Source organism: Leptonychotes weddellii, chromosome 10, assembly GCF_054177405.1.
Source record: "Leptonychotes weddellii isolate Sample4059 chromosome 10, ASM5417740v2, whole genome shotgun sequence".
NCBI classification, from domain to species: domain Eukaryota; kingdom Metazoa; phylum Chordata; class Mammalia; order Carnivora; family Phocidae; genus Leptonychotes; species Leptonychotes weddellii.
This window is the reverse complement of record NC_138378.1, coordinates 58,547,919-58,575,268: the sequence shown is the minus strand read 5'-3', so window position 1 is coordinate 58,575,268 and position 27,350 is coordinate 58,547,919. Positions and strand designations below refer to the sequence as shown.

The 27,350-nt window shown below is 42.3% G+C and overlaps 1 protein-coding gene across 2 annotated transcripts in view; it reads left to right on the top strand.

Moving 5' to 3' along the window:
* LHCGR (luteinizing hormone/choriogonadotropin receptor) overlaps positions 1-26,514 on the top strand; it is a 53,716-nt gene extending 27,202 nt beyond the window's left edge. The window contains exons 7-11 of one of the 2 annotated variants that reach the window (XM_081833524.1): positions 9,373-9,441; positions 14,411-14,485; positions 17,437-17,622; positions 20,839-20,919; positions 25,354-26,514. In XM_081833524.1, the coding sequence (XP_081689650.1) occupies positions 9,373-9,441; positions 14,411-14,485; positions 17,437-17,622; positions 20,839-20,919; positions 25,354-26,506 (1,564 nt within the window). In that variant the 3' untranslated portion in view covers positions 26,507-26,514. Of the gene's footprint in view, positions 1-9,372; positions 9,442-14,410; positions 14,486-17,436; positions 17,623-20,838; positions 20,920-22,075; positions 22,618-25,353 lie in introns of those variants that run through there. The other variant, XM_081833525.1, reaches the window with a different exon arrangement.
* Positions 26,515-27,350: the final 836 nt, after the last annotated feature.

Here is a 27,350-nt window from a genome sequence, read left to right as displayed (position 1 = left end):
TCCAAGTAGGTAAGATAGTTGATCGATAGAGCCTGCATTCACTCGCTTACTCTCTCTGATTTTTTACTTTGCTTCTGAAGAGCACCATCTATGCCCATTCCCTACATCCCTTAATACTTGAAAACAGTGTCTTTTTATTTGACAATCACTCATCAGGTTACCAGGCTCATAGGCCCTACCCCTTTTATGCTCTTTCCTAAGGCCTTGCTATTCAAAGTATGGTCCATGGACCAGCAACTACTGTATCTTCTAAGAGCTGGTTAGACATGCAGACTCTCAGGACGCAGAACTACTAACTCAGAATCTGCAAGTTCCCAAGTGATTCACATGCACATAAAGTTCACAGGGAACTGTACTAAGATAACCCAACCTACTCTCTTCACCATTCATCTGCCTGACTTCCTTCCCTCTGGGGTCCCTGCCATCTGCACATGGAGCACCTGCCTTTGCCCCACCATTCAGAAGGAGCGTTCTGGGCACCATGTCTCACTTGTATCCAAAGTCCAATGACCCATACTTAATTCTTTTCCCCACATCCATATCCCTCTCACTCTTTCTACTTTGGTTACAGCTCATGGCAGAGTTGTAATGAATCAATAAATGAGCTTGCCCTTAAAGAAAGAGAGAGCACACATTGGATGACCCCAAAATGAGAAGATAGTTGTGAAGCAAGAGAAGAGACCATCTCAGAGGACTCTCTTTTATAACATGGATTTTAAATATTGGTATCAATGTACATTGCATTTGAATAGTACTTTTTACTTTGTGTAGGTATAATTCCACACATTTAATTGTCACATTACAAAGCTGTAGCTCATGCAGACCCAGCTCAGAGTATTGCAATCAGGGAATACAGAGCAGTAACCAAAAAAAAAATTTTTTTCAAGATAAATTCTTTACTTGCAGCTCTTAAACACCAGGAAGGATAAAGGAGATCCTAGAAAATCTCTACAGTCTTTCTGCTCCTCTACTTTCCTTACACACTAAAGCTCTTCCAGCTCTATTTTATAAAGTATTTCCAACACACCATTGCATGTATCTAGAACTACTCATTTATCACACCCCCGTCAGAAACAGAGCAAAGACTGCATGGGGAGGTACCACATACCTTAGGATTCTTTAGTGAGAACACAAAAGACATAAGATCCATATCCCCAAGGAGTTCAGAATCTCAATTATGAGGAAATGGAGAAATTATGGGGGTAAACATGAAAGAATGAAAGAATACTACAAACCAGTAGATATTCACTGTGAAAGTTTGTGTTACGCAGAAATTAGAAGTCTTAGAGAAGTCCTCTTGGGCTGGAAAAGTCAGAGGAGGCTGCACGGTGGAGCTGAGACTTGAGTTAGACCTCATAGTATCAGTAACATTGGTATGGGTAAATGTGATAATAGCAGCTAATATTTATACAGCACTTAGTAAATGCCTGCACTATTTTTAAGTACTTTTTAAAAACTTGTTTACATCTCACAGCAACCCTATGAGGTAGGGACTATCAGCCCCATTTTTAGGTGAGGAAACCAAGGCACTACGGGGTTAAGTAATTTGCCCAGGGTCAGGATTTAGACTCCGTCTGGCTCCAGAATCACAGTCTTAACCATTATGTGGTACCACATACCAAGAAAAGGGGAGCGTGTAGTCTAAGTGAGGGGACATCATGAGCAAAAGTATGGCTGTGGGAAAGAGGACAACAAGGTATGTCTTACTTATTGGGGAGTACACACCCAGCTTAAGAAACAGGAAATAGGTTTAGATAAATGGCAGAGGTGGAGGGGACATTGGATTGCTGAGTCTTGAATGCTGGGATAAGGGATTAAAAGCTTAGAAGTAACTCTGACAAAAGTAATAAGAAACCACCCAGTAGAGTAGCCTTTATTCAAAGATCATAAATATCCAAGACTTCCTTTGATTTTGACCTAAATCTAAAAATAATCAGGACCCAAATGGTACTTGTCCCAGGTAAATGTACAGCCATAGGAATGAAGTGGAAATGGAATGAATGAAAGGACAGAAGATGTGGAGAACAGTCAACAAGAAAATGAATGTTGGGATGATCCACAGGGTCCTCGTGAGCAATCAAGACTGGACCAACCCACCAAACTCAAGGAACAACAAAAGATTCCTTTCACACATCACATTTCAGCATGTGCACATGAGAGCTGCACAGTATTTTTATTATGGGGCTATTAACTTATGTTAGTTATGATTTTAAGAAGAATAGTGCTTACCAGCAGGGCATAATTGCCCCACATCTGAAGTTAATGAGGATTGCAGATTCATCTCTCCTAATGGGCCCAGGGGGCATTGGACTTCCATCCCCCTCCTCACTCTCAGCCCTTCATCTGGAGGGGGAGTGATTAGTCATTTGCTAGGCACTTGTTCTCAGCTGAATGGGCCCTTCTGTAAGCGAAGGATCCTGTGGAGCACCCTGTTGGAGAAAGGGTATTACACTTAAAGAGGAAAGCTTTATTTTCTCAGCTATAAAGTGCAACTTCCTAATTAGGAGCCTTCTCTCTTCATTATTAGTAGTATTGGAGATTTTGCTTTTTGTGGAACCTTTCTTGTCCTCCCCCCACCCAAATCTTTACCAACTGTGAGCTCATTTAATGAAAACAAAACACTTCACTTGATGCTGGAGAAGCTCAGTGGGGTTAATGCTAAAACTATGCATTATACTCTTACGTCCCTTATAGCCACTTTGGCTTTTCATTAAATCTCCTCAAGAGGCTACCTTGAAATGTACCCCCTGAGCAAGCAGGATGTGGCTGCACCACCTTTAAAATATTCTAGATGACTGGTCATACCAGTCTCAAAAAAAGAGACAACTTTGATTCATGTCTGAACTCCACAAAGAGAAGGAAAGGTCGTGACAGCTAATTCTCAGAGAAAGAATGCCTGGCAAAGGATGGCAAGCTTCCAGGCTGCACCTGTGATAAGCCACACTGAAGAGACTGCTGGGTGTTGAAACAGAAAGCCTGGGTTCTAGTCCCAGCCCTGTGTCTAATGACCTCTAGGCAAGTTATACCACCCAGACATGCCTCTGTCTCTGTGTATCCAATGGGATTAATACTTCTTGTGTAAATTCAACCACATGGCACCACCATGATTAAAAGCTAATATTCAGCAAGCCAGTTGTTTTAGACCATCCTGAAAACACCATGTCTCATCATCTCTTTAAATATTTTTAAATTTTCAGTGGACAAGTGGAGTCGCTTCCCACTTGTCTTTCCAATAACACCCCTATACAACTTACCTAGATTTACCAACTATTAGCAGCTTGCTACACCCACCCCATCTCTATATGTGTAAGTATATACAACATATTTCTTTTTGGCCAAACCATCCAAAAAAAGTTTATAGATATTATGACACTTCATACCTTAAATAGTTCAGCGTGTAACTCCCCAAAACAGGGACATTCTACGTAACTACATTATACACGCACACCCCAAAAAAAACAAAAACAAAAACAAAAAACCATGAATTTAATGACATTGTCCAATCTACAGTCCCCATTACAATGAAAATGTCTTTTATAGAATTTTTTTTGACTCAGAATCCATTCAAAATTTTATGCACTGCATTTTCACTATTATGTCTCTTAGTGCTCCCAACCTCACCTCCTACCCCACCCACGAAGATCTGCTCCCCGACTTTCCTCTGTTCTGTATGACACCAATTCCTTGAAGGAGCCCAGGCCAGTTGTCTGGATTCATCTGACTGTATTATCAGGATTAGATTCAGGTCAACATTTCTGCAAGAACACTGCAAAGGGCATGCTGTGTCTCTCCCAGTTTATCAAACCAGAAGGCACATCATGCCATGCCCCTTGGCCATTTGGTTAAAGTGTGACTGTCAGACATCTTCATTGTAAGGGCACATTTTTCCCTTTGTCATTAATAATAAGCGATAGTGGGATACTTTGAGTTGGTGCAACTAGCCCATTGGCCAAAAACTTTTCAGCTAACGGTTTCAGCATCAAATGATTATTCGGTTATTATGCAGGGAGTTACAAAAGGGAAGTTTTAAATTTCATCATTCTTCTACATTTATTACCAGCACTCTTCTGTAAAAAAAAGAATCCTCTCCTTCTCTCTCGATCTCTCTCTTTTTTAAGTATCACTGTGGAAGTAGATTTTTTAAAAAATTTTATTCAATATATTACAATCCATTGCAGTCATCATTCTTTTGGATGCCTGACATCTTTTTGTTATTACATATGGTAAAGTCATATAAGATGACATGAACTTGGCTGAGGGAAACTTGAAGGAAAACATAACAACTCAGCGCTGCTGAAAGGCAGGAGGTATGCCCACATTAGAGAGAGGATTTCCTTGCCATTGAGTCTGTGAGCCCCACAGAAATGGGGGAATTCTGATGAACATTCAAAACTAGGGTCACAGCAGCATATAGAGATCAGCCTGGTGACAGTGAACTGGTGACAAGTTATCCATACAACCACGGCCAAGGCATCCACTCAAGAAGTGTCTTCATACACTTCATACACAGGAATTATTCAGGTATAAAAGGACTCCAGCAAAATACCACCAGAGAAGAATGTGATGAATTTAGGATCCCTGTTCTTTAAGTAGGTATCTGTATAGTCATTTGATAAAAATTTGCTTATAGATATATCACCATGGGACATATTTTCTAAAATAGAAACCCTGAGGCCACTTTTTGAGACCCTGCAAATCTGCAAACACATATTAAGTTTTTTTCTTTAAAATCATCCAAAAACTAGGTGCTTACATGATCCAAAACGGAACCATGGCAGATCATCTAATACTGTTAATACAACCCCAGAAATGCTTTTAGAGCCCCAGGAATATTTGGAGTTGTTTTAAGGCAGCATTCAGAATGAGAGTCTCATCTGTGATTAAGTTCTAAGCCTGAACCTTATTTTGAATAAAAAGGTGACACTCTCTCTTTTTGAATCACAATTACTTACATTTGAATAGAGCACATAGACAATGCTTTAAAGTAAGGTGCAGCTATTGTAATGGGGGGGCGGGGATCATTTCTGTGCTTGTGACAGCATCCTCAGGGCAAAGGGAGCCATCCTCATTTAATTCTGACACCATGATGTTTTGGGAAAAAAGTTATCTGAAGTGATTCTCCAGATGTTTTAAGGGGCATTTTAAAGCATTGTATGGGCCTGACAGCAGGAAGCCTCCCACTCACATTCGTAACTTCTCCAAAGTAAGGAAGCCAGTTTTAATCAAAACAAAGCAACACATTCTATTGTGTGCAACTGGTAAGAACAAAGCTGAAGAGAAACAGCTGCAAAGGAAACAGTGAGCCCCATTCTTTGGAAAGTCGGGACAAGCAGGACCCAGACTATTTTAAAAAAAAAAGACCTGAAAAATGTCCCAGTACAAGCATGTCAATGATGCTAACACAGACCAAAGATGTTTGAGGGCCTCTGGAGAGTGAGTACATCTGAGGCAGCCCAGGCCACTAAACTGACTTGCTCCGCCAAGAACAGGAAGGCCCCGACCCCAGCAGACAACAGTTCAATTAAACGGCCTGCTACATTTCATGGAACTCCTGTCCAGAGCGTGGCAAGGGACACCCTTTCCCTCTATTCTGGTCAGAGAGATGGAGCTACTACAAAATATAATAATAATAATAATAATAATAATAATAATAATAATAATGGCAACACATTAAGCATTTACTATGTTCCAGGACTTATTTCTAAGTGCTTCACATATGTTTAGTATTTTAATCCACCCAATAGCCTTTTGAGGTCAATACTATTATTATCATCCCTATTTTCAGATTAGGAAATTAACACACAAAGAGGTTAAGTAACTGCCTAAAGTAACTCAGCTAGTAAGTAGCGAGCAGTTGGGTTGAAGACTTGCAAATTTAACCACCAAGCTGCACTTAGAGCAATGGCATTGTAAGCCCCTCTAAAAAAAAAAAAAAGTATAAAATCCTAATATGTATCAAAACTAGGATCAGGACAGCACATAAGGATGATGGGGAATGGGCATCCAGACAAGTGCTGGCAGCTTTGCTTTGCTCAAAACAGAGTGGGAGCTACTTTGTCTTAATTCACTATGCACGTAACTCCATTGCTTACCAGGTAGGGAAAGCAGTAAGGGAACGAGACTCTGGACTAAGTTCTATCCAGCAGACCATCTGATCTGCATATGGAAATGATGAGACCTATATCATCCCATGCTGTACCTTAGGGCAAGGGGCCCCAAACTGGCATGCCCAAGCTCACTGGGAGAGCTTGTTATAAAAGTGCATATTCCTGAACAACACTACCACATTCTGATTCCATAGCTCTGCAGGGCACCTGCTCAGTGGGTTTGAGTCTGTATTTCCAGCAAGCAGCTCCAGTTGATTCTGAGTCAATGGATGAAGGGGAATGCTTTGACAAACCCTGGTTGAGACTCTAAGAAATCCAATTTCAAAGAAGTTCAAAGAAAAGTCCAATATGATTCCTTCATCTACAAGAGATTGCTATAAAGAAATTCAAACCCCCAAATGATAAGGGACTGCCAAAGAATAATAGTCTAACTGTAAAATTTAAAAAAGAATTCTAGGGGCGCCTGGGTGGCCCAGATGGTTGGGCATCTGCCTTCGGCTCAGGTCATGATCCCAGGGTCCCGGGACCGAGCCCCACATTGGGCTCCTGGCTCAGCAGGGAGCCTGCTTCTCCCTCTCCCTCTGCCTCTCCCCCTCCTCATGCTCTTTCTCTCTCTGTATCTGTGTCTCAAATGAATAAGTAAAAAATCTTTTAAAGGGCGCCACGGGCGCCTGGGTGGCTCAGTTGGTTAAGCGACTGCTTTCGGCTCAGGTCATGATCCTGGAGTCCCTGGATCGAGTCCCGCATCGGGCTCCCTGCTCGGCAGGGAGCCTGCTTCTCCCTCTGACCCTCCCCCCTCTCGTGTGCTCTCTCTCTCTCATTCTCTCTGTCTCAAATAAATAAATAAAATCTTTAAAAAATAAATAAATAAATAAATAAATAAATAAATAAATAAATAAATAAATAAAAATAAATAAATAAATAAAGGGCGCCTGAGTGGCTCAGATGGTTAAGTGTCTGCCTTCAGCTCAGGTCATGACCCCAGGGTCCTGGGATCAAGTCCCGCATCGGGCTCCCTGCTCAGCAGGGAGCTTGCTTCTCCCTCTGCCTCTCTCTCTCTCTGTGTCTCTTATGAATAAATGAATAAAATCTTTAAAAAAAAATCTTTTAAAAAAATGCTTAAAAAAAAGAATTCTATTTTTGAGCTGCTAAGGAGGCAAGAAGGTTGTGCGTAATTACACAAGACAACAGAGATAAACCAAGTAACTATCCCCTCAAATTCTAGAAAACTACTGAAAAATGGCACCCCAGAATCCATTACAGAATACAGTTAAGAGTTCGTAGGTGAAGTTGTAAATTCAAAATTCCAGAAGAAAGCACAGGAGAGCAGAAGACAGAGAAGCCTGTTCCTCACATGGAAGGGCAAGGCTGGGCTCCTGCCAGATAGCAAGCATCATGAGAGACCCAGGGGTTTTACAAAATGAGGTCGCTCTGAACTCAAATTAATAAGGAGGTTTTATGGATTATTTTGTAATCTCTATTTTCTGAATGCCAGTGTTCAAATATCATGCTTCAACCCTGAGTCCTGCTTAGATTTATCTATACACTGGTTTGTCTCAGGTGTGCTATGGATTGATGGAAAGAGACCCTACACACACATACACACTACACACATACACATACACCACAAGATGCAATTCCATGCTTGTTTTATTTAACAAAGTCTAGAGAACCCTTGCAGACAACAGCCACCTGGAACAGGAACAGCTGGGGAAGGTGTCTAATCTTAAGTCGCACCAGCCCATCCCTACATGGCCATGCAACTACCAGCAACCCTGTAAAGGGAAGCTAGGGTCTTGCCAGGTGCTGGAGCTTAATTTTATGTTATAACATAGCCCTTTCTCACTTGAGTATTATATCATGGTTCATGAAGAACTTACACAAATATTTCTAAGACTATGACTTTCAAACTTGCTTGGTTGACTATGATTTATAGTAAGAAATTCATCTTACATATACCCATTTGTTCATCCAATTCATTTAACATATATTTACTGTAATCCTCCCAAATGCCAGGCACTGTTCTAGATGCAGGGGATTCTGTAAGAAACAGAACAGTTTGAAATCCTTGCTCTCCTGAAGCTTATATTCTGCCGGGGAAGGGAGATGATGAACGAGTATGACATAATCACAGGTCAGATGCTGATAAAGCCACAGAGGAAACACAAATCCAAGAAGGGGGATGGGAATGTGGGAATGCTGGGGGAAGGGAGGATGGGAGTTTAAACGGGCAGCCAGGAAAGGCCGCACCAAGAACGTGACATCAAGCACAGCCCTGCAGGAGGAGGAAGAGGGGCCATGTGGATATCTCAGGGAAGAAAAGTGAAAACAACCAGTGAAACAGATATACTGGAAATAGCCCAAGACAAAGTATGTTCTGGTCCCATTTCTGCCTATGCTGGGCTTTAGACAAGTCACTTTCCTTTCTGAGCCTCTTCTCTTCTTTCTAAAATGAAGGTATGCCACTTGATCCTCTCCAAGCTCATTCCTGGCTTCAACATTTCCCAACATCTGTCTTGAGGACCCTCTTATGTCTTATTCTGGGCAGATGTATATGTATTATCTATATATGTGTATGTATACTTTTATGTACATAACATAGAAAAATGGTGGAACAAAATTCCATAAATGGTACTATCCTAATTACATGAAACACACTCCAATATTTTCCACTTTGTCTTATTCTGTTCTATTTCATTTTGCTAAATGCTGATTGCACCCAACTAAACTGATTTCACTATCCACTAATTGGTCTTAAAGAACCATTTACAGGCATTGAAATCTTCTTGGTTATGGAGCCAAATACGGCATTAGCAAAAACACATACTCATCCAAGGAAAAGAAAAGCTAACTCAGTACTGGAGTCTTCCTCTGCCCTGCACTTTCAGCCACCCGGAAAGCAGAGGCAACACAACAACACTGAGACTTAGATTTCTCATCAGCATAATGGAAATGACAATGAGGATTAAGTCACAAAATACATGTAGGATGACTGATCAAGTGCCTGGCACTTAATAAACACTTAATAAACAAACAAATTGGTGGTGATGCCACTGGTCGAAGTGAAGCCAAACTAGAATAGAAAGAAAAAAAAAAAACCAGCTCCATCTCATCAGCAGGACCTTAGAATCCAAAACGTTAGAGAAACAGAGCTAGATATTGTGAATGCCAGTAATTATCTTAGTAATAAATGTCACAGAAGGAAGAATGTGTGATTCCAAAATGTGCTTCTTTCACCGCTAAATCCTCTCTCCTCTCACTTCAGCAAACTATATGGAAATGGGTTTGAAGAAATACAAAGTCATGCCTTCAACGGGACAACGCTGATTTCCCTGTAAGTATGTGCTTATTTCCCCAGCTCATGAATAAAAATGAAGTATTACTCTAGCTACCAGATCACACTCAATCTTCAGCAACTAACGCAGGACAAAAATAAACTTTCAAGTGGTTAGTCCTCAGTGTTTCACTCATGTTACTAGGCAACTGGCTGGCTAGAAACCCCAGAGCACCTGATTTCAAAGATAGATGCAGCCTGGAGACATTAAAGTTGACAGTTTGCTAAAATATTCAACACTCTACTTTAGTCTCATCTCTCGGCCTCCCTTTCTAGCCCCCTCACTCAGGTTGATGGTGTGTTAGAAGCAGCACGATTTCAGTGAAGAAATTCTTCCCCCAGCCTCACCGCAGAGAAATCGGGTAACCCCAGCTACCAGCCCAATCAGCCACAACAGGCCCACTCGCAGTCCCATCCCCCTACTGCTAGGGGGGATTATGGAGCACATTTTTCACAGAGTGAGGGGGCCTGGTGCTTTCACCATATCCTACCCCGGTCCCCAGCGTTCACAGCCTTTAACTCAAGGAGAGCATTGCTACCAACTTCTTCCTTCATTGTTCCCCACCTCTCTTTCCTTCGATGGCTCCTTTTCTAAAAGAGTGGCTCATTCACTAAACCTGCTGGGCTGGGGCCATTGGAACCATAACAGGTACAGAGTGAGGTGACAATCACCCTACAGTTGGGTATAATAAAAACTAAGAGCACCTGAAAAGCACAACTGAAGCCAAAATTAAGAAAAGGCTTTTATAATAAATTGTATAAACCAGTCTATACAAGGGCTTCTCAGACTTTAACACACATAGAATAACATGGAGATTGCTAAAACACAGATTCCTAGGCCCCATCCCCGGAGACTTTGCTTCAGTGGGTCTAGGGTAGGGCTTGAGAATTTGTAATTATAACAAGGCCTCAGGAGATGCTGATGTTGCCAGTCTCAAGTTGAGTAGCATGTCTATACAATAGACTATTTAACTATACATATTAACCAAAGACTCTATTATATCCATACCATGCTACAGAGTTTGGTGACGAAGAGAACAGAGCTAAGAGTCACTGACTGGGCTTCAAACTCCAATGCCAGTATTTATCAGCTTGACCTTGCGCAAGTTACTTAACCTATCCCAGCCACAGTGTTCTCAGCCATAAAATAGAGCCGCTAATGGGCTTGTTTATTTCCAAAAATGAAAAGGTCTGTTTTGAATCCTCAGTACTTAACACAGTGCCTCGCACAGAGTATGTGCTCATTTATTATTTATCACATTGCACAGTTCATTAACTACAAATGAATGAATGAATGACAAATAAGATTATATTTTTATAATCTTAGCCTGAGTCTGGCACATACCAAGTGCTCGAGAAATGGTACCTTGAACTCATGGAGTAAATTTTCCTTCATTTTCTTGTTGACTTGAATTTAACGAAGAGTTCACTCTAGCCAATTGAATCTGTTTCTGACAAAATCAAATCATTACTCTCCTGGCACAGTACTTTCAGATGCCTCATTCACTCAACATGGGTTTGCCAAGCATCAGCTGTGTTTGAGGAACATGCTATATCTGGGGTGGAAATGAAGATGAATAAGCCCCAGTGTTTGCCCCACAGGAGCTTAGAGCCTAGGAAGAAGCATCGCCAAATGGTATATAAACTGTACACTAAGTAGTAACTAAAACAGAAGGCAAAGCATGATGCCTCCCCTGAGAGAAGTAAAGTCCTCTGGGATTTCAAAGGCAGAAGAGAAGAAAATTAGAGAAAGCCTCAGGAGAGACATAGAATTTGAGCTGGTTCTAAGAGAGGCAAAGAGAGAAGGAAAATGCATTCTAAGCAGAGGATAACAAAGAGAATGGCCCAGAGGAGGAAGCATATGTTCACAGAACAGCACACAGTACCTTTTAGAAAGTTCTAGGTGTGAGTTAGGGACAAAGCAGGAAGGGCCTCAGGTGCCACAGTAAAGAATTTGGACTCTCTTCTGTAGAAAATGAGAAGCTGTTGAAAGTTCTGGGATGCAAAGTGTGAGAGACACTTAAAGAAGGTTCATCTGCTAGCAGAAAGGACAGAAGTTGGTGGTGGGGGTGCAGGGCTAGCGACAGACACCAGCTCTCTGAATACAGGGGGTGACTGAAGGCCTTCGTGGCTGAGGTCACCTGGACGAGGGGGGAACTAAGAGAACTGAATATAAAATTGGGGGACAACAAGAAAGGAGGAGAAGCCAGAGCAAAAGCAGAGTGGGAGGGACACCAGCAGAGGACATCTTCGGGAGGTCAGGGACAACAGGACTTTGGGACGGAGGGCCTTGGTCGGCAGTGTCCCAGCTGCTTCAGTGATGCCAAAATGAGTGTGATCTTCAAAAAGTCCAACTAGTCAAGATTCTGAATCTTCCATACCTCACTGTTGCAAGAAAGAGGAAGCCAAGAACACAAATCAGTTTGCCAAGGATACAAATCAATCTCATTCATTTATTTATCCAATAACATTTATTAAGAATCACTGATATATTAGGCACCACATTAGGAGCTGGGTCTGAGATGGCAGAGTGGAAAGAGTCCCTGCCCTCATGAAGTTTCTCTTCTAGCAGAAGACACAGACAAAAAGACAAGTAAATAAATGAAGTTATTGCAGATAGGGATATATCCTATGAAGGAAATAACCCATTACTGAGATCTGCGAGTCAGGGACTGACTGACTTTAGGTTAGGTGCCCAGGGATAGCTTTGCCACGGACATGAAATTTAGCCTGAGCCTAGAGGATGACAAAGAGTCCACCATGGCAATAGTGAGGGGAAGTACGTCACAGGAAGAGGAAGCAGGATGTGCAAAGAAAAGAAGTTGTAAGCTCCAGGAATAGAGAGGACAGTGTGGCTAGAGGGTCATCAGCAAGGGGAAATGGGTATGAGACAAACCTGGACATGAAGCAGGAACAAATCATGCAGAACTCAGAGGCAATGGAAAAGAGTGAATTCTCTTCCACGGGCAAGGAGGCCCATTGAAGGATCGAAGCAGGGAAGGGGAGGTAGGTTTTAAAACCGCCAAGCCAAATTTTCAAACTATACATTCAACCCAGTATCTGACACCGTCCTCATACGTGGGCCTGTTCAAAGTTGTTCAGAATGATGACACCAAGGCCCTGCAAAGTTTTCAAACTTCCTATTTACTAATGCAAGACAGGGTGGAGAGAAGCAGCACCAGAGGGTTGCCCTCAGACACCTCCAGGGTTCTGAGAATCAGTCCCTACCATTCCCAGAGCACCCCACTTATGACCATTTTGGGTGGAGTTTGGGCGTTCTCCCACTGTGCTTCAAGAGGTTATCCTGCCTGTGCTTCTCATACCTGGAGGGCTGTGTCACTTGGGAACATGAAAGTGACCCCCAGGAAAACATGGTAGACAAATTTATTTTCAACCGAGTTACATAATACAGAATTATCAGTACACAGAAAGATCTGAGTTTTAATAAAACATGTGAAATGCTCTGTCACGAAATTTGAACAATTAATTTGACCTGGCTGACATGAGAATTATTTGCTCACAGAGCCCCGTTTCAATAATTTGTGACCATAACAGAACCTAATTAAAACAAACCAAATCAGGAAGAAGAGCCATGGAGGTTTGGAAAGGAAATTTTCTTTTGATTTAGATTTTAGACAGCAATTGACTCTGACAACCTCATCTCTTTGAAAGTGGAAATACACCCAGGGGATGGAACTGTATGAGACTGACGGGTGCCTTCTGATGGAAGGGCTGAGGATTTCCAAGGAAAACGCTTAGTAGAAGCATGTGGAAAACAGCCGCCCAGGGAGCAAGATGCAGGGGGTTTTGTAGTTTTTAAATGGCAGGCATGATGTGGAAACATGCAGAAAGACAACGAAGAAGATGTAGAGCTATGAGACGAGCCACGATGCCTAAGCATCCTGCAGGGGAGGGGAGAGCAGGTGTCGGTCTATTTGTTCTGCTATGCAACACTGTAATGGTGATGCAGAAGAATCATGCTCCCATGCTTGAAATCACCACACCAACAATGGAGGCATGTTCTAGAAGGCTCTTTGAGGCACCAATCTTCTCTTATAGAATGAAAGTGCTCAAAAGAAGGCCAGCAAGCCTGAGCTCCTTGCTTCCTAGTCCACCCAGAGAGGGGCCTGGGCTTGGAGACCCCAGCGTCAGGGCCCAGGCAGGAGGCCACTCGGCAGAGCCAGGCTGAGCTAGCTGATCCTGAGCAGTTCACCCTGAGCTGCTTGGAGCTCCAGGGAACAGAAGTATCAGGTAGCTACTGCACAGCAGCGTTTGGTTGTGCCACAGCTTTAACTACAGTAGCCCTCAACCCTTTTGTTTCCACAACATGTATACTGGCGACAATCATATACCCAGCACAGGACCCTGTGTGGGGCGTGCAGGGTGTGGGGCAATTTTCTACACAGGCTGTTCTTCCTCCCCTTTCCTACCCACAGAGAATGCATGCCGGAAAAAAAAAAAAAGAGTACAATTCCCATGATGAAAGGGCTATCTTTGAGTGGACCCTACTTTTTCTTTTCAAGTAAAGTATTGGCAAACTTCAGTAGATGACTATTAGCCAACGCTGAGACCTCCAAGGTCAGGGCGGCGGAGCGCGCGGCACAGAGCAGGCTGCCCTCCACCCTTTCAGCCTTGAACACTGGAGCAGCAGTTTCATCCTGGCGCAGCTCTGCTGCAGCCAGCTGTCCTAACTCCAGGCCAGGAGGGGGTGAGCACTTTGAGCTGTAGGACAACACATTCTACCTAGTGAGGCGGACACTGCAGGGGAAAGGTGGGGCCAGACACACACTCCAGCAACTGGGCAGTTTGCCCGACACCGGCATGTCTTTTTCCACTTTCCCTACAGTTCCCCCTTTCCCTCTAGCGCTGAGCACCACGCGGGCAGGCTGCTCCAAACGTGTGTCTGTGCCACTGTGACCGGTAACACATGACAGTACAAACTCCACTAAGGACACTTCCTTCCCCACAGGGAGCTCAAGGATAATGCACACCTGGAGAAGATGCACAATGGAGTCTTCCGGGGGGCCACGGGACCTAGCATCTTGTGAGTACAGGGGTGCTGCCTTCCCTCCCCACCCAGGCCTGCTTACGGTGTCCAGCCACACTGTCCCCAGGCTGGTTTGTGGAGATTCAGCCTCCGAATGTGAAACGGCTGCCATCAACCAATAACGCAAACTGGGAGGGCCAACGTGACGGAAACTGTCTGCATTCTAGAGCCTAGACGTCTGAACCAAGGTATCAGCAGGCTTATTCCTCCTGAGGGCTGTGAAGGTGGGATCTATTCCAGGCCTCCCTCCTTGCTGCTCGGTGTGCCTTCTGGTTGTGACAACAGAACTCTCGCCCATGGCATTCTCTGTGTGGATCTGCCTGTCTCTGAATTTCCCTCTTTTTATAAGGACACCAGTCATACTGGATCTGGATCCATCCTAATGACCTCATTTTAGAATGATTACCTCTGTGAAGACCTCGTGTCCAAATAAGGTCAGATTCTGAGGTACTGGGGGCTTAGGACTTCCACATTTGAATTTGGAAGAGACACGATTCAACCTACACCACCAAGTATGCAGGGCTGTCTTACGTGCTGACAGAGGGGTGGCTGCCTGCCTGGTATCCATCCATGGACATGCAAAGGCCAAAGATCTGACTTGCCCCTGGCACTTGTACGGACAGAGCTGAGCTTCTCTGTCGGGCTCCCTGAGGTGCAAGCAGCAGAACCACTCTACTTCCAACCCTGCCACTGTCAACTTCTGACTGTGCCTAGTTCCCAGCCCCCACTGCTATCAACCCCCCTGACCGTCTCTAGTTCCCAGCCCCCACTGCTATCAACCCCCTGACTATCTCTAGCTCCCAGCCCCTGCTACTATCAACCCTCCTGTGTCTAGTTCCCAGCCCCCACTACTATCAACCCCCCTGACTGGTGTCTAGTTCCTAGCCCCCACTGCTGTCAACGCCTCATTGTCTTTAGTTCTAGCCCCCATTACTGTCAACCCCCAATCCAGTCTAGCTCCTAGCCCCACTACTGTCAACTTCAAACTGTGTCCAGTTCTAGCCCCCACCACTGTCAACCCCTGTCTTCACCTAGTCAGCAGCTCCTGCTGGTATCCATTCTGACTCTTCTTAATTCCTGTAATCATCAACCCCTGACTCTGTTTACTTCCTAATTCCCACCACTAGAACTCCTGACCTTCTCAACTTCCTAACTTCTGCCACTCTCAATCCTAACGCTCTCTCTACTCTCCACTCAACCTCATGACTTTTGCTTTTACTACCTCATGACTCCTGCCCACTGCTTTCTCTGCTGTGTCTCAGCTTCCGCCACCCTACCCCAAGGGTCCTTGTCTGTAAGTCTCATATTCATTGTACACCAGACGCACAATCATACAGGTTGGTTGAGACTCTGTAGTCTAGCACACCTTATAGGCAGAGCTCTTAGAGCAAGCTGGCTACTGACCCAGCCGCTGGACAGCCAGTCAAAGAGAGTTGCCTCTGGGTCAAAGTGTATGATGAAGTTAGTGTGGTCACAAGACATCCTGCCTGATAGTCTTTGCCTGAAGAGCTGCTTGGTCCACTTGCTTAGAAATGACTGTGAGCAATAGAGATACCTGCACTGTCTTGTCCAGAACAGTCAGACCAGACCTAGTCTTATTTCACAAGCAGCTGTTCTCATTACACCCTTAGGGTGTCAGTGGTGTCTAGAAGCATTCCTTCTACCCACAACTCAGAAACATTTCCCCCACTGGTCTTCCATGAGACTGAAAATATATTATCAGAGATTTACTCCTTTATAATGAGAACTTGCCTCTTCTAGAATCCTAATTTAAAATCCTAAACATCCTAATTTAAAATCCTAAGTATTAAAATCCTAAAATAACCCCCCAGCAAAACATACGCACACACACAAAACAAAAAACCCACCTGCAAAGAGTTGTGTGCTCTATCCCTAACATATCCAAGATACCTCCATAAAGCAGAATGAGAACACTGGTTATCTCAATCAACAAGGGCATAAAAGCAGCAGGAATCTGAAGCCCGTGAGGTAAATTCTGCCGTCTTGACTGGTCCACCAATGACCTACACTAGTCATCGCTCCATGTTGTCAAGTTCATCTGTCTATCAGTCATCTCTTGATCCCCTTCCATGTGCTGGGCACTAAGCACTGGGACAATTTGCCGAAGGGGACTGTGCTGATGGAAAAGTTTCATGGGGCATCAGCAGCAACCACTTAGGAGATGGGCAGGATTTTAAATTTTCTACTGACTCATCTTCCTCCTCACATTGAACTTGTTTGGATTTTTCTCAGATATTGCCTCAAGTCTAGAAAAGCCAAAGAGTTTGGGACCTTGTTTACAAAACCTAAGGTTTCCACACAGTACTCTTTGCATGCCCAACTGCTTGCTTGCTTTGGACTGATGATGAATCCAGTTTGCCTTTAGATAACATGCAGTCTGCTTCCCAGGTAGATGATGGCTAAGGCCATACAGCAGCTCTTAATAGTATAACTGGCCTGTGCTTAGTGAAAACCTACCCTGCAGGGCTTGATCAGTCAAAGACAGAGGCATCTGAAGCTCTGAATATCTCCCCCTGGGAGAGAGCACAAAAGCTGTTGTCACTGCACGTGCCTGCTGTCTCATAAAGCAATAGCTATTTCATGTCTGCTAAGTGGAGAAAGGGAGAGGGATGGAGAGAGGGAGAAAGGGGTGTGGGGGAAGGAAGAGAAATGCTAATGAACATATGGCAGGTATAAGGAGTTACACTCAACTTTGAAAGGAATAATGGGGTGCATATGAGGGGAAAAACACAGCATAGTTTTTTGTTGTTGTTGTTGTTGTTTTTGATCTTAATGAGAGTAACCGAATGGAGAATTAGGGGAAAGACAAGATGGAGAAAAGATTCCTCAGAACCTAGAACAATACTATTGTTGGGAGGGGGTTTCATCCTATGAATCAAATGTATAAAATATATAAACAAAAAGACTTGCTCCCTTCTATTTTTCAGGGATATTTCTTCCACCAAATTGCAAGCCTTGCCTAGCTACGGGCTGGAGTCCATCCAGACACTCATTGCCACATCATCCTATTCTCTAAAAAAACTGCCATCGAGGGAAAAATTTACCAACCTCCTGGATGCCACACTGACTTACCCTAGCCACTGCTGTGCTTTTAGAAACTTGCCAACAAAAGAGTAAGTAAAAAAAGGGAGAGCCTGCCAAGCTGTGGCAGAAACAGATTTCAAAACAGTCAACTAGTCTACAGCTTCCTACCCCTTCACTCCCTGCTCTAGATCAGCTCCATAGCCATGGGGTCACTTTCAGAGAGCCAAGAAGAAAATGAGCCATCCTGTTTCCTCCCGAAAACTGATTCCAAACAGTTGATTCACCCTGCAGCTACAAGACCTTTGTAGCCTATTCTGGGCCAACTGAGTTATAACCTTAAATTAGGCTATAATTGCAACTGCAAAATGGAGTACAAAACTGGCATCTTAAAGATCAGTTAGCTCTAATTCTTATCAGAGCACATCATTTTTAAAGAAGGAGGGAAGTAGGCTCAAGAGAATAAATTTTACCTAACATCTTAATCTTTAATTTAGAAAAATGGACACAAAACTCTACAGAAGGCTTTTTTTTAAAGCTATTTCTCTCCCAGCAAGAAGACCATGTTTCATTTCAGAACAGAATTCTACCTCCCAAAGGAGTAGCTTAGTGTCAGAACAAAAAGGGCATGAGCTCCTGGCTGGTTTGTGTCCAGTGGGGGCATCTTGCTGATTCCACTGACACACTACAATCCAGAATGGAAGGACAGCATGTGCAGGATTTCATTCTTTCTTTAAAGATTGTTTTCCAGACTTCTTTTTGACGGAGATACATACTAATATCTTTTTTTACATCGCAAACCACTATACATGTCACATAGGTAACAAAACTTTTTTACATGTGTGATGTGCACGTTTTTCTTGTCTATTTTACTCTATTTTATTCCACGTGTGTTTGTGTTTTTAATACTAGTCTTGATGCACTCCACTGTTTTCATGACCCACTAATGGGTCACAACTCACAGCTGTGAAAACATTTGCCCAGAAGTGTTATTATGCAGGCTAAGATGTTCTCAATTAATTAGATGAGGTGCTAGAAGAGTGACACTAAGATGCTGCTGTCTTTGTTTGGAATCCACCTATTTATAATGAGTCAACCAACATGTATTATTGTACATCTACTTTGTGCCTTGCAGAGGTGCATGAAGTGCTATCTGAAGTTTTGAGGTAACCAAAAAGAAGACAAAGCACTCAGAGAGCCATACACCATTAACTGACCTTCAAAGAATATTAACTGAGCACTTATTTCTAAACTGTACAAAAATCTGAAGATACAAAGATAACTAAGAGCTCATCCCACCCTCCGAGAGTCACAAACAGCTGTTTGGGGGCAACACACAAGAGACCAATGTTTAAGTACAATACAGCAAGGGTAATGATAGAGCTGAGAACAGAACAGAATGTTCTGGGAGCACAGAAGAAGAGCTTCTAAACAGCAATAGGACTTACAGAAGGCTCCCTGAGGAAGTGACTTCTGCTGAGCTTTGGAGAAGGGGTAGGGGTTGGCTAGGGAAGAGTGAGTGAAACCATGCCAAGAAGACAAAGTAGCTGGTGTGAAGGCACAAAGGCAAGAGACAAAGGATGGAAGTCCTTTGGGAAAACTGGAGCAAGATGCTTTGTTGGTACACAGAGGAAACAGGGAGAGGTGTATTGTGATGGGCTCTGAGTGCCGGGCCAGGTTGTTCAGAGGATGGGGAAACACTGAAGAACTCAAAGCAAAATTACTCAGATTTGCTTTTGTAAAATAACACTCCGGCACCTCTGGAGATGGCTTGGAGGTGAGCAAAGCTGGTGAGAGACTAATTTGAAGAACAATACAGACAGTGGTTTATGAGAAAGCTGATTCTGGACACCTCAACTTTGGAGGCAAAGTGGTCACATCCCTTCTGAAATTACTGACATGTAAAAACAGTTGTTCAAGGGCTTTTTATTCCAGCAAATGAAAGAGACAGCCTCTGGGTAAAAAAGGGGAGGACAGGCTTATGCAGTTGTAGGCCAGTATCAAAGTGCAATGGGAATATAGTCACACAGAGGGTGTCTTGCTTGGGATTACAAGGTTTAACTGACTCCCTCTGTCTCCACAAAGCTTGAAACCTTGGATGCTAGTAAGGCTGGAGAGCCTGAAGCTGGGCCAGTGGAATGTTGATGCAAACTCTGAGCCACCCCTCTGCCCTGCAGCTGCTGGGCCTGGATAACACACACAGCTGCCTAGGCAGATGGCCCCAAAGACCTCCTTGGTATCTATGATTAAAATTGCAAAAAAAGAGTAAATGGAATCCAGTGCTATGAGCTGAAGGCTAAGAACAACCACATTTCCTGTTAACTATAGACTGGTTCACACATAGTATCTCTAAGAGTCAGATATGGAGCTAGCATCAAACACACACACACACACACACACACACACACACACACGCATACTTTGATCCAAATTTGAGGACTTATAAGCCTGACCCAAAATAACAAGCTGATTAATTTTTGAAAGTGTGTCCAGTAGGTCAAATAGTTCTGCTATATTATCCACCTTCCTGCTTTGTATACAAAGTTATTTGTACAAGGAATTGTCTTGTTAATATTGGAGAAGAATAGATAGAAATTTCTAGTCTCAGTTGCCTCGTATCTCCTTCCTCCTTGGGAAAGGTTGAGTTTCTCACCACCTTTTCTCTTTCCTTCTATTTCTTCATCCAGTTTCCTGTGTGCCTCCCTTTGGTCTCATCTTAGGAATATAAGTACAAGTCTCCTTTAATATCTTGATACTTCTCTCCTTTCCATTAGGCTAAACTTCTTGGAACAATGGAGGAGTAGGGAGCACCCACATATACTTCTGCACATAAGGAAAAAAGGTAGAAAACTCACATCATAATGTGAAGTCCAGTATCTTCAAATCCTTACAAAACAGATTTCCCAGCTAGGATTCGAAGCCATGAATTCTGAATGGTTATTTGTTCATCAAGAACAATGTGGTAAGGAGAGTGGTAAGGAGCAAACCCTAATATACCATAAAGGTAGTTTTTAATAAGCAGTGAAAAATCCATGATTCTACATGACCGATTTAGGCTTTTTTGTCTCTAGAGCCCACACAAAACATTTAGCATTCAGGAGCATTTTATCTAAGCTGGAAGCACTCTAATGACAATTCTGAAGCCTTTACTCTCTCCCCAGTAAATGTTTCAGTTAGGACAATGGTGCAGAACATGACTGGTATAATAGGTAAAGAATTTGGATGAACAAAGCATAAATAGACATGATCATGTTTAGTTTAAAGACCAAAAGCCCAACTGCTTTTTTTTTAAACCTCTTTTCTTTCAGGCAGAATTTTTCATTTTCCATTTTTGAAAACTTTTCCAAACAATGTGAAAGCACAGCAAGGAGACCAAATAATGAAACGCTGTAAGTATTTGCATGCAAAGAAATTCAGGAAGCCATGTCTCATTCTATATGCACCTTATTATCAGTGCCAGTGGTTTTCTTCTGATAAAAGTCTTCACTGGGGGGATGTTTGCAAAGCACTTTTTAATAGATTTAAAATGGGAATTTTTTTTCTTTGCAAGTGGCATCCAGTTGATCAGACATCTCTTTTAACTGGTTAAAAAAAAAAAAAACTCTAAAAAAATGTATCTACATGTTCATTCTACAGTTAAATGATCCTCAGAAATTAAAATTTTATTTACAGGTATTTTGAAGTCACTCAGGGCTTGTTTAAATGACGGCTTCATTTGTAGGAATTTTCACTAGTCAGTGGTCAACAAAGATTAACATTATTGCAGATACAGCTTCTAGAAGTAGCCACTTTCCTTCAGAAAGACTCTGGCCACCTTGACCACTATGCTCTGGAGCTTCAAATTATTCAACCTCAATGCTCTCACTAATATACACTGCATGGGAGCTCCATTTCTATTCTACTGATTTTTTTTTTTAACATTTTTCCTGGCAGCCTTGGCATTTCACATACATTCAAATGTAAAAGGGCATGCCTCAAAAGATAATCCCAGTGTCCCAATGACACATTTACTGTGATTTATAAATCTTATTATTTCCCCCCATGTGTCCTTCAGGCTACAAAACCAGATGCCCTTCTAAGACACCTTACCATTCTCCATCCCCTCTTCATCTTTTTTTCTTTTCTCTTGTTTTTTTCCCATCAATCTGCAAGTTATATAGAGGCAGCAGGGTGGTATGATGGAAGGACCCTGGGCTTTGGGGCTTCTCCGAGTTGGACATGAATCCTTGGCAGTGATGTTCCTGTAACAATGGGTATCCCTAGACAATACCTAGCTTTTTTGAGACCTTTTTCCTCATCTGTAAGGGGCAGCAGGAATATCATTTGGCTCTCAGAACCATGAGAGTGAAGGGAGTTATTAAAGAATGTCACAGCACTGGGGTACATTAGAAATATACTCTGTATCCTTCTTCTCTCTTTCATTTAGGTCCAACACCAAGTGTATTCCAATGTTCCTTTTCCTCATCATTCCTGCTCTTGTCTCGATATTCTGTCAGTCACCTTCCCTGTAACTCTTTTGTAACCTATGGCTTTTTTCCTCAACAGGAAACACTTCTGGCTATAGTCAACGGTAGCATCAAGGGGTAGTTTGTGGGGACGGGAGACTTTAGCCCACTCTCAATAATCCTCATCAGCCCCGCCACAAGCCTTCCCAAATAAGGCTACAATCTTGAGTTTGCTATACTAACACTACTTTAAAACAAATCCCCTAATCTCCAGCATCCCCAAAACTATGTGAAATTAGTACATAATCTAGGTAAAAAGAATGTGCTCCCTATGAGGCCCCCTTCCCCCCCCTTCCTACCTTGCTATTCCTAAATCCCTGGAGTTTAGAAATTCTACAGCCAGCCACTAATCCTTACCTACTCTCGCCAAGATATCAGTGCCCTTGCTGTTACAGCTGGCCCCATCTTTCTCCTACAGTCCCAATCTTTCCTCCTGTCTTTGTTCATTGTGATTGGAGTAGCCTCTCCTTCCTCTGACTCAGTGTTGTAGGCCTAGACAAGTCCATTCATACCCTTCAGTACTAGAGACAGCTCCCTGCTGGGTTTTGTCAATAAGCATGCTGCTGCCCTCAGGAGCCGTCCCAGGACACAAATGTAAGTAGCAGCAGGTAGGTATTTGGTCTAAAGACAAATCACGAAAGAGAAAAATTGCTAGACATATGCCCAATAGGGGAAAAAAAAAAAAAAAGGGCAAAGGACCAGAGGAGAGAGAACATGTTTGACCTCTTATTAACACAAATTTATTCAGAAATCATGGCAGAATTTTTAGAAGCTTCGAATTAGTGTTTCTGACATAGTTTTATTAGTAGCAGCTAAAGTAGTTTTTTTTTTAAGATGGTATTTATTTATTTGAGAGAGAGAGCATGAGCACAGGGGAAAGGCAGAGGGAGAGGGAGAAGCAGGCTCCCCACTGAGCGGGGGGGCGAACGCAGGGCTGGAGAAAAGCACTGACCTAGAGACAGTGACATAGAGGAAAGGCCCCTGCACTAGGGGTATGAAGACCTAATGCTACCACTACAGCCTAGTGCTGAGGGACTTTAGGCTAATCACCTACCTCCTTTAACCTTGGATTCCTCACCAATAAAATGAGGGGTTCAGTAAGATTGTCTTTCAGAACCTCTCTAATGCAAAGAAATAAACTATTTTCTTTAATCATTTTTATAACCACCACATCCCTTTAAAGATTAAAAAAAAAAACCAGGTAATTCTATTAATGGGCATGAGATGAGGATAAACAAATGCACCTGTATTTAGTAATAAAGCAGGTAAGGTTCCTGTGCAATCTTCTATGCAGAGCAGCAATCCTTCACTAGTCCCAAAATGGTTTCTAAGAATTTCTAGCACCATTTTGGAATTCACAGATCATAGATTTCTTTTCATTCCTTTTTTAATCTGTGTTATTTCCCTTCAGTAATTGTATTGCTCAAATATATCATTTCATCCACTCACAGAATCAAGTTCACACTTCCTTGTTTGGAACGTGAGAAGCTAAGTTTTGAGAATAGAGAAAAATACTCTTTTAAAGGGTGAGAAACCCTAAGGTAAAATACATATTTGTGATGGCCCTGACAGAAAAATTATGCCCATTCCTCCAGCTCCCAAGATTATATTAGCAGACCTAGCAAAGAGAAAATTTGTTGAGCCTACATGCATCATACTGTACACACTTGTTGTCCCTATATCCTTTCAATTCCTCTCAGAGCCAGGATCACCCTGGTTTACTCATTCCTCAAGCATTTATTGAATGGATACTCTGAGCCAAAACTGTGTGAGGCACTGAGAGTTCAGAAATAAATAAGACCTAGTCCCCTGCCTTCAAAGCTATTAAAGAATAGCTTCACGGATTATTAAAGAACACACGCATCATCACACAACGGCAGTACAGTTTGATAATGACAATAGTCCTTAAGTGCAGCCATGGCAGAAGGAGTGATAAACTCCTTGGAGGTGTAGAAACAAGAAAGGCTTCAAAGAGGAGCTTACCTTTAAGGATGAGGACGAATTCACCAGAGAGATAAGGAGAGGAAGGGAAGAAGAAACGGCACATACAAAGACAGAGGGATGAAAGAGTAGATTCTGAAAGCCACAAGTCATTTCATGTAACTGAGGGAAAGTTGCATGAGGGATGTGCAAGAGATCATTATAAGAATCCCTAACAGTCACTGAACCCTTAATATGTGTCAGGCATTATTCTAAACATTCTATAGGTGTTAACACAGTTAATCCTTAGCACAACACTAACAAGGGAAGTATGATTCGTAGATCTATTTGGCAAATGAAGAGATTAAGGCACTGAGATAGTAACTCTCCCACCCAGATTTACACAGCCTATGAAGACTGGAACCCAGTCAGCTTTGTTCTCGGAAATGAGACTGGAGGAAGAGGCAGAACCCAGATCATTTAGGACTTGGAGGTCATCACAAGGAGTCTGGATTTTATCCCATAGCCATTGAGAACCTAGCAAAAGTTTGAATAGATTTGTACTTAAGAAAAGCCATTCCAGGAGGAAGGTACAGATGGACTGGAAGAGGGCTAAAATTGGGGAAGGATGCTGGGGGAAAACTAATGTAACTGTCTTGTAAGAGAGGATGAAAACCTGAACTTAATTAGTAGCAGTGGGCTTGGGAGGAAGGGAGTGCCAGAGGTGGGGCTGCTCCTTCACTAGAGATGGAGTTCCTCTTCATTCCACTCTCTGAATTTGATTCATACCCCTAAGGAATATCTATTGTCCCTATTTCCCCCAAAGCAGACATTTCTCCCTGTTGTCCATGTCTATATTCATCTTCTGCTAGGTTTCCAGTAGTCCATCCTTGCTTTCCACTTCTCACCTGGGCTATGTGATTAGCCAGAGACCAATGTGCAAGCTAGTCTACCGGTAGCGGTGAGCCTTCAGCAGGGTGAGCCTTCCAATCCCATTTGTGTTCTACTATAGACACATGGCTTGATAGCAGTTTAGTTGGCAAGTAAATGAAATAAATACCTAAGAAAATGCCAAGAAAGGATTCTTTTAGACATAGCAAGCATATACTGTGTCTTTAAGTTTGTTTTCCAAAGAAAAATCATCCTCTGTAAACAGCTTCATTAAGCCTTTGCATCAATGATATACATACATATATATTCCCTTAAGGAATTCCTATATCAATTTGGAGTTCTCAGATAATTTAACAAATAAACCTAAGACTGAGGCTGTTGTGGCTTTGTTTCCTTTTGTTTCATAGGATTTAAAAAACCCTAAGGATTATTCTTCCATTTTTTTTAATATACAGAATCATAGAAAATCTCTTGAGTTTACATTGAGACAAAATATTCTTCTTACAGTTATTCTGCCATCTTTGCTGAGAGTGAACTGAGTGACTGGGATTATGACTATGGTTTCTGCTCACCCAAGACACTCCGATGTGCTCCTGAACCAGATGCTTTTAATCCCTGTGAAGATATTATGGGCTATGACTTCCTTAGAGTCCTGATTTGGCTGATTAATATCCTAGCCATCATGGGAAATGTGACTGTTCTTTTTGTTCTCCTGACTAGTCGTTATAAACTGACAGTGCCCCGTTTTCTCATGTGCAATCTCTCCTTTGCAGACTTTTGCATGGGGCTCTACCTGCTGCTCATTGCCTCAGTTGATTCCCAAACCAAAGGCCAGTATTATAACCATGCCATAGACTGGCAGACAGGGAGGGGATGTAGTGCAGCTGGCTTTTTCACTGTATTTTCAAGTGAGCTTTCTGTCTACACCCTCACGGTTATCACACTAGAAAGATGGCACACCATCACCTATGCTCTTCAGCTGGATCAAAAGCTACGTTTAAGACACGCCATTCCGATCATGCTTGGAGGATGGTTCTTTTCTACTCTAATTGCCACTTTGCCCCTTGTGGGTGTCAGCAATTACATGAAGGTCAGCATTTGCCTCCCCATGGATGTGGAAACCACTCTCTCACAAGTCTACATATTAACCATCCTGATACTCAATGTGGTGGCCTTCATCATCATTTGTGCTTGCTACATTAAAATTTATTTTGCAGTTCAAAATCCAGAGCTAATGACTACCAACAAAGATACAAAGATTGCCAAGAAAATGGCGGTCCTCATCTTCACTGATTTCACTTGCATGGCACCAATCTCTTTTTTTGCCATCTCAGCTGCCTTCAAAGTGCCCCTTATCACAGTAACCAACTCTAAAGTTTTACTGGTTCTTTTTTATCCTGTCAATTCTTGTGCCAATCCATTTCTGTATGCAATTTTCACAAAGGCATTCCAAAGAGATTTCTTTCTGTTGCTGAGCAAATTTGGCTGCTGTAAACGTCGGGCTGAACTGTATAGAAGGAAGGATTTTGTGGCTTATACCTCCAACTGCAAATATGGCTTTACTGGATCAAATAAGCCTTCTCAGTCCACCCTGAAGTTGTCTCCTTTGCAGTGTCAATATACGATGTCCCAGACAAGACTTGCTAATAAAGAGTGTTAACTGTTTTATCAGTAACCAGATTATTGAATTGTGCTTAAAAATATAAAAAATGATCTGTACTAATAATTTTAACAAAGACTTGGTTTTAGGAAATTATTTATTCTTAGGCACACTGGGCAAAAGAGAGATAGCTACCTAACTCCAAGTGTTGTCCATGACCATTGCCAGTCTAAAAATTATTTGTCATTGGTACATAATGACATAAAATACAGATGTTGAGAGTGTTTAGAAACATTTCTAGCAATTTTGACATAGTAATTTAATGTCTGTTGAATCTAAAATTTTCTAAATGAGGTGGTATTTTACATATCTTGGGAGGTTTTTTTCATTTCATCTTTGTAGTGATTTTTATTGCATTTTATAAAAATATTAGTCCATAACAGATTTGACATTTAAAATAACTGGTCCTTTTCCTCACATAGTTTGAAAAACACCCTTCAGGGATTCACTGTCCAATCTGGTGGCCACTAGCCACATGCAGCTAAGTTAAAATTAAAATTAAAATGTAGTTTCTCCCATGAAACCTCTAGAAGAAAATATAGGCTGTAATTTATTTGACATCAGCCTTAGCAACATTTTTCTAGATAGTCTCCTCAGGCAAGGAAGGCAAAAGCAAAAATAAACTATTGGGACTATACCAAAATAAAAAGCTTTTGCACAGCTAAGGACATTATCAACCAAACAAAAAGGCAACCAATCTGGTAAACAGGAGAAGATACATGCAAATAACATATCTGATAAGGCACTGATATCCAAATATACATAAAGAACTCATACAACTCAACACCAAAATATCAAATAATCTGATTTAAAAATGGGCAAAGATGGGGCTGTTCCTTCTCTA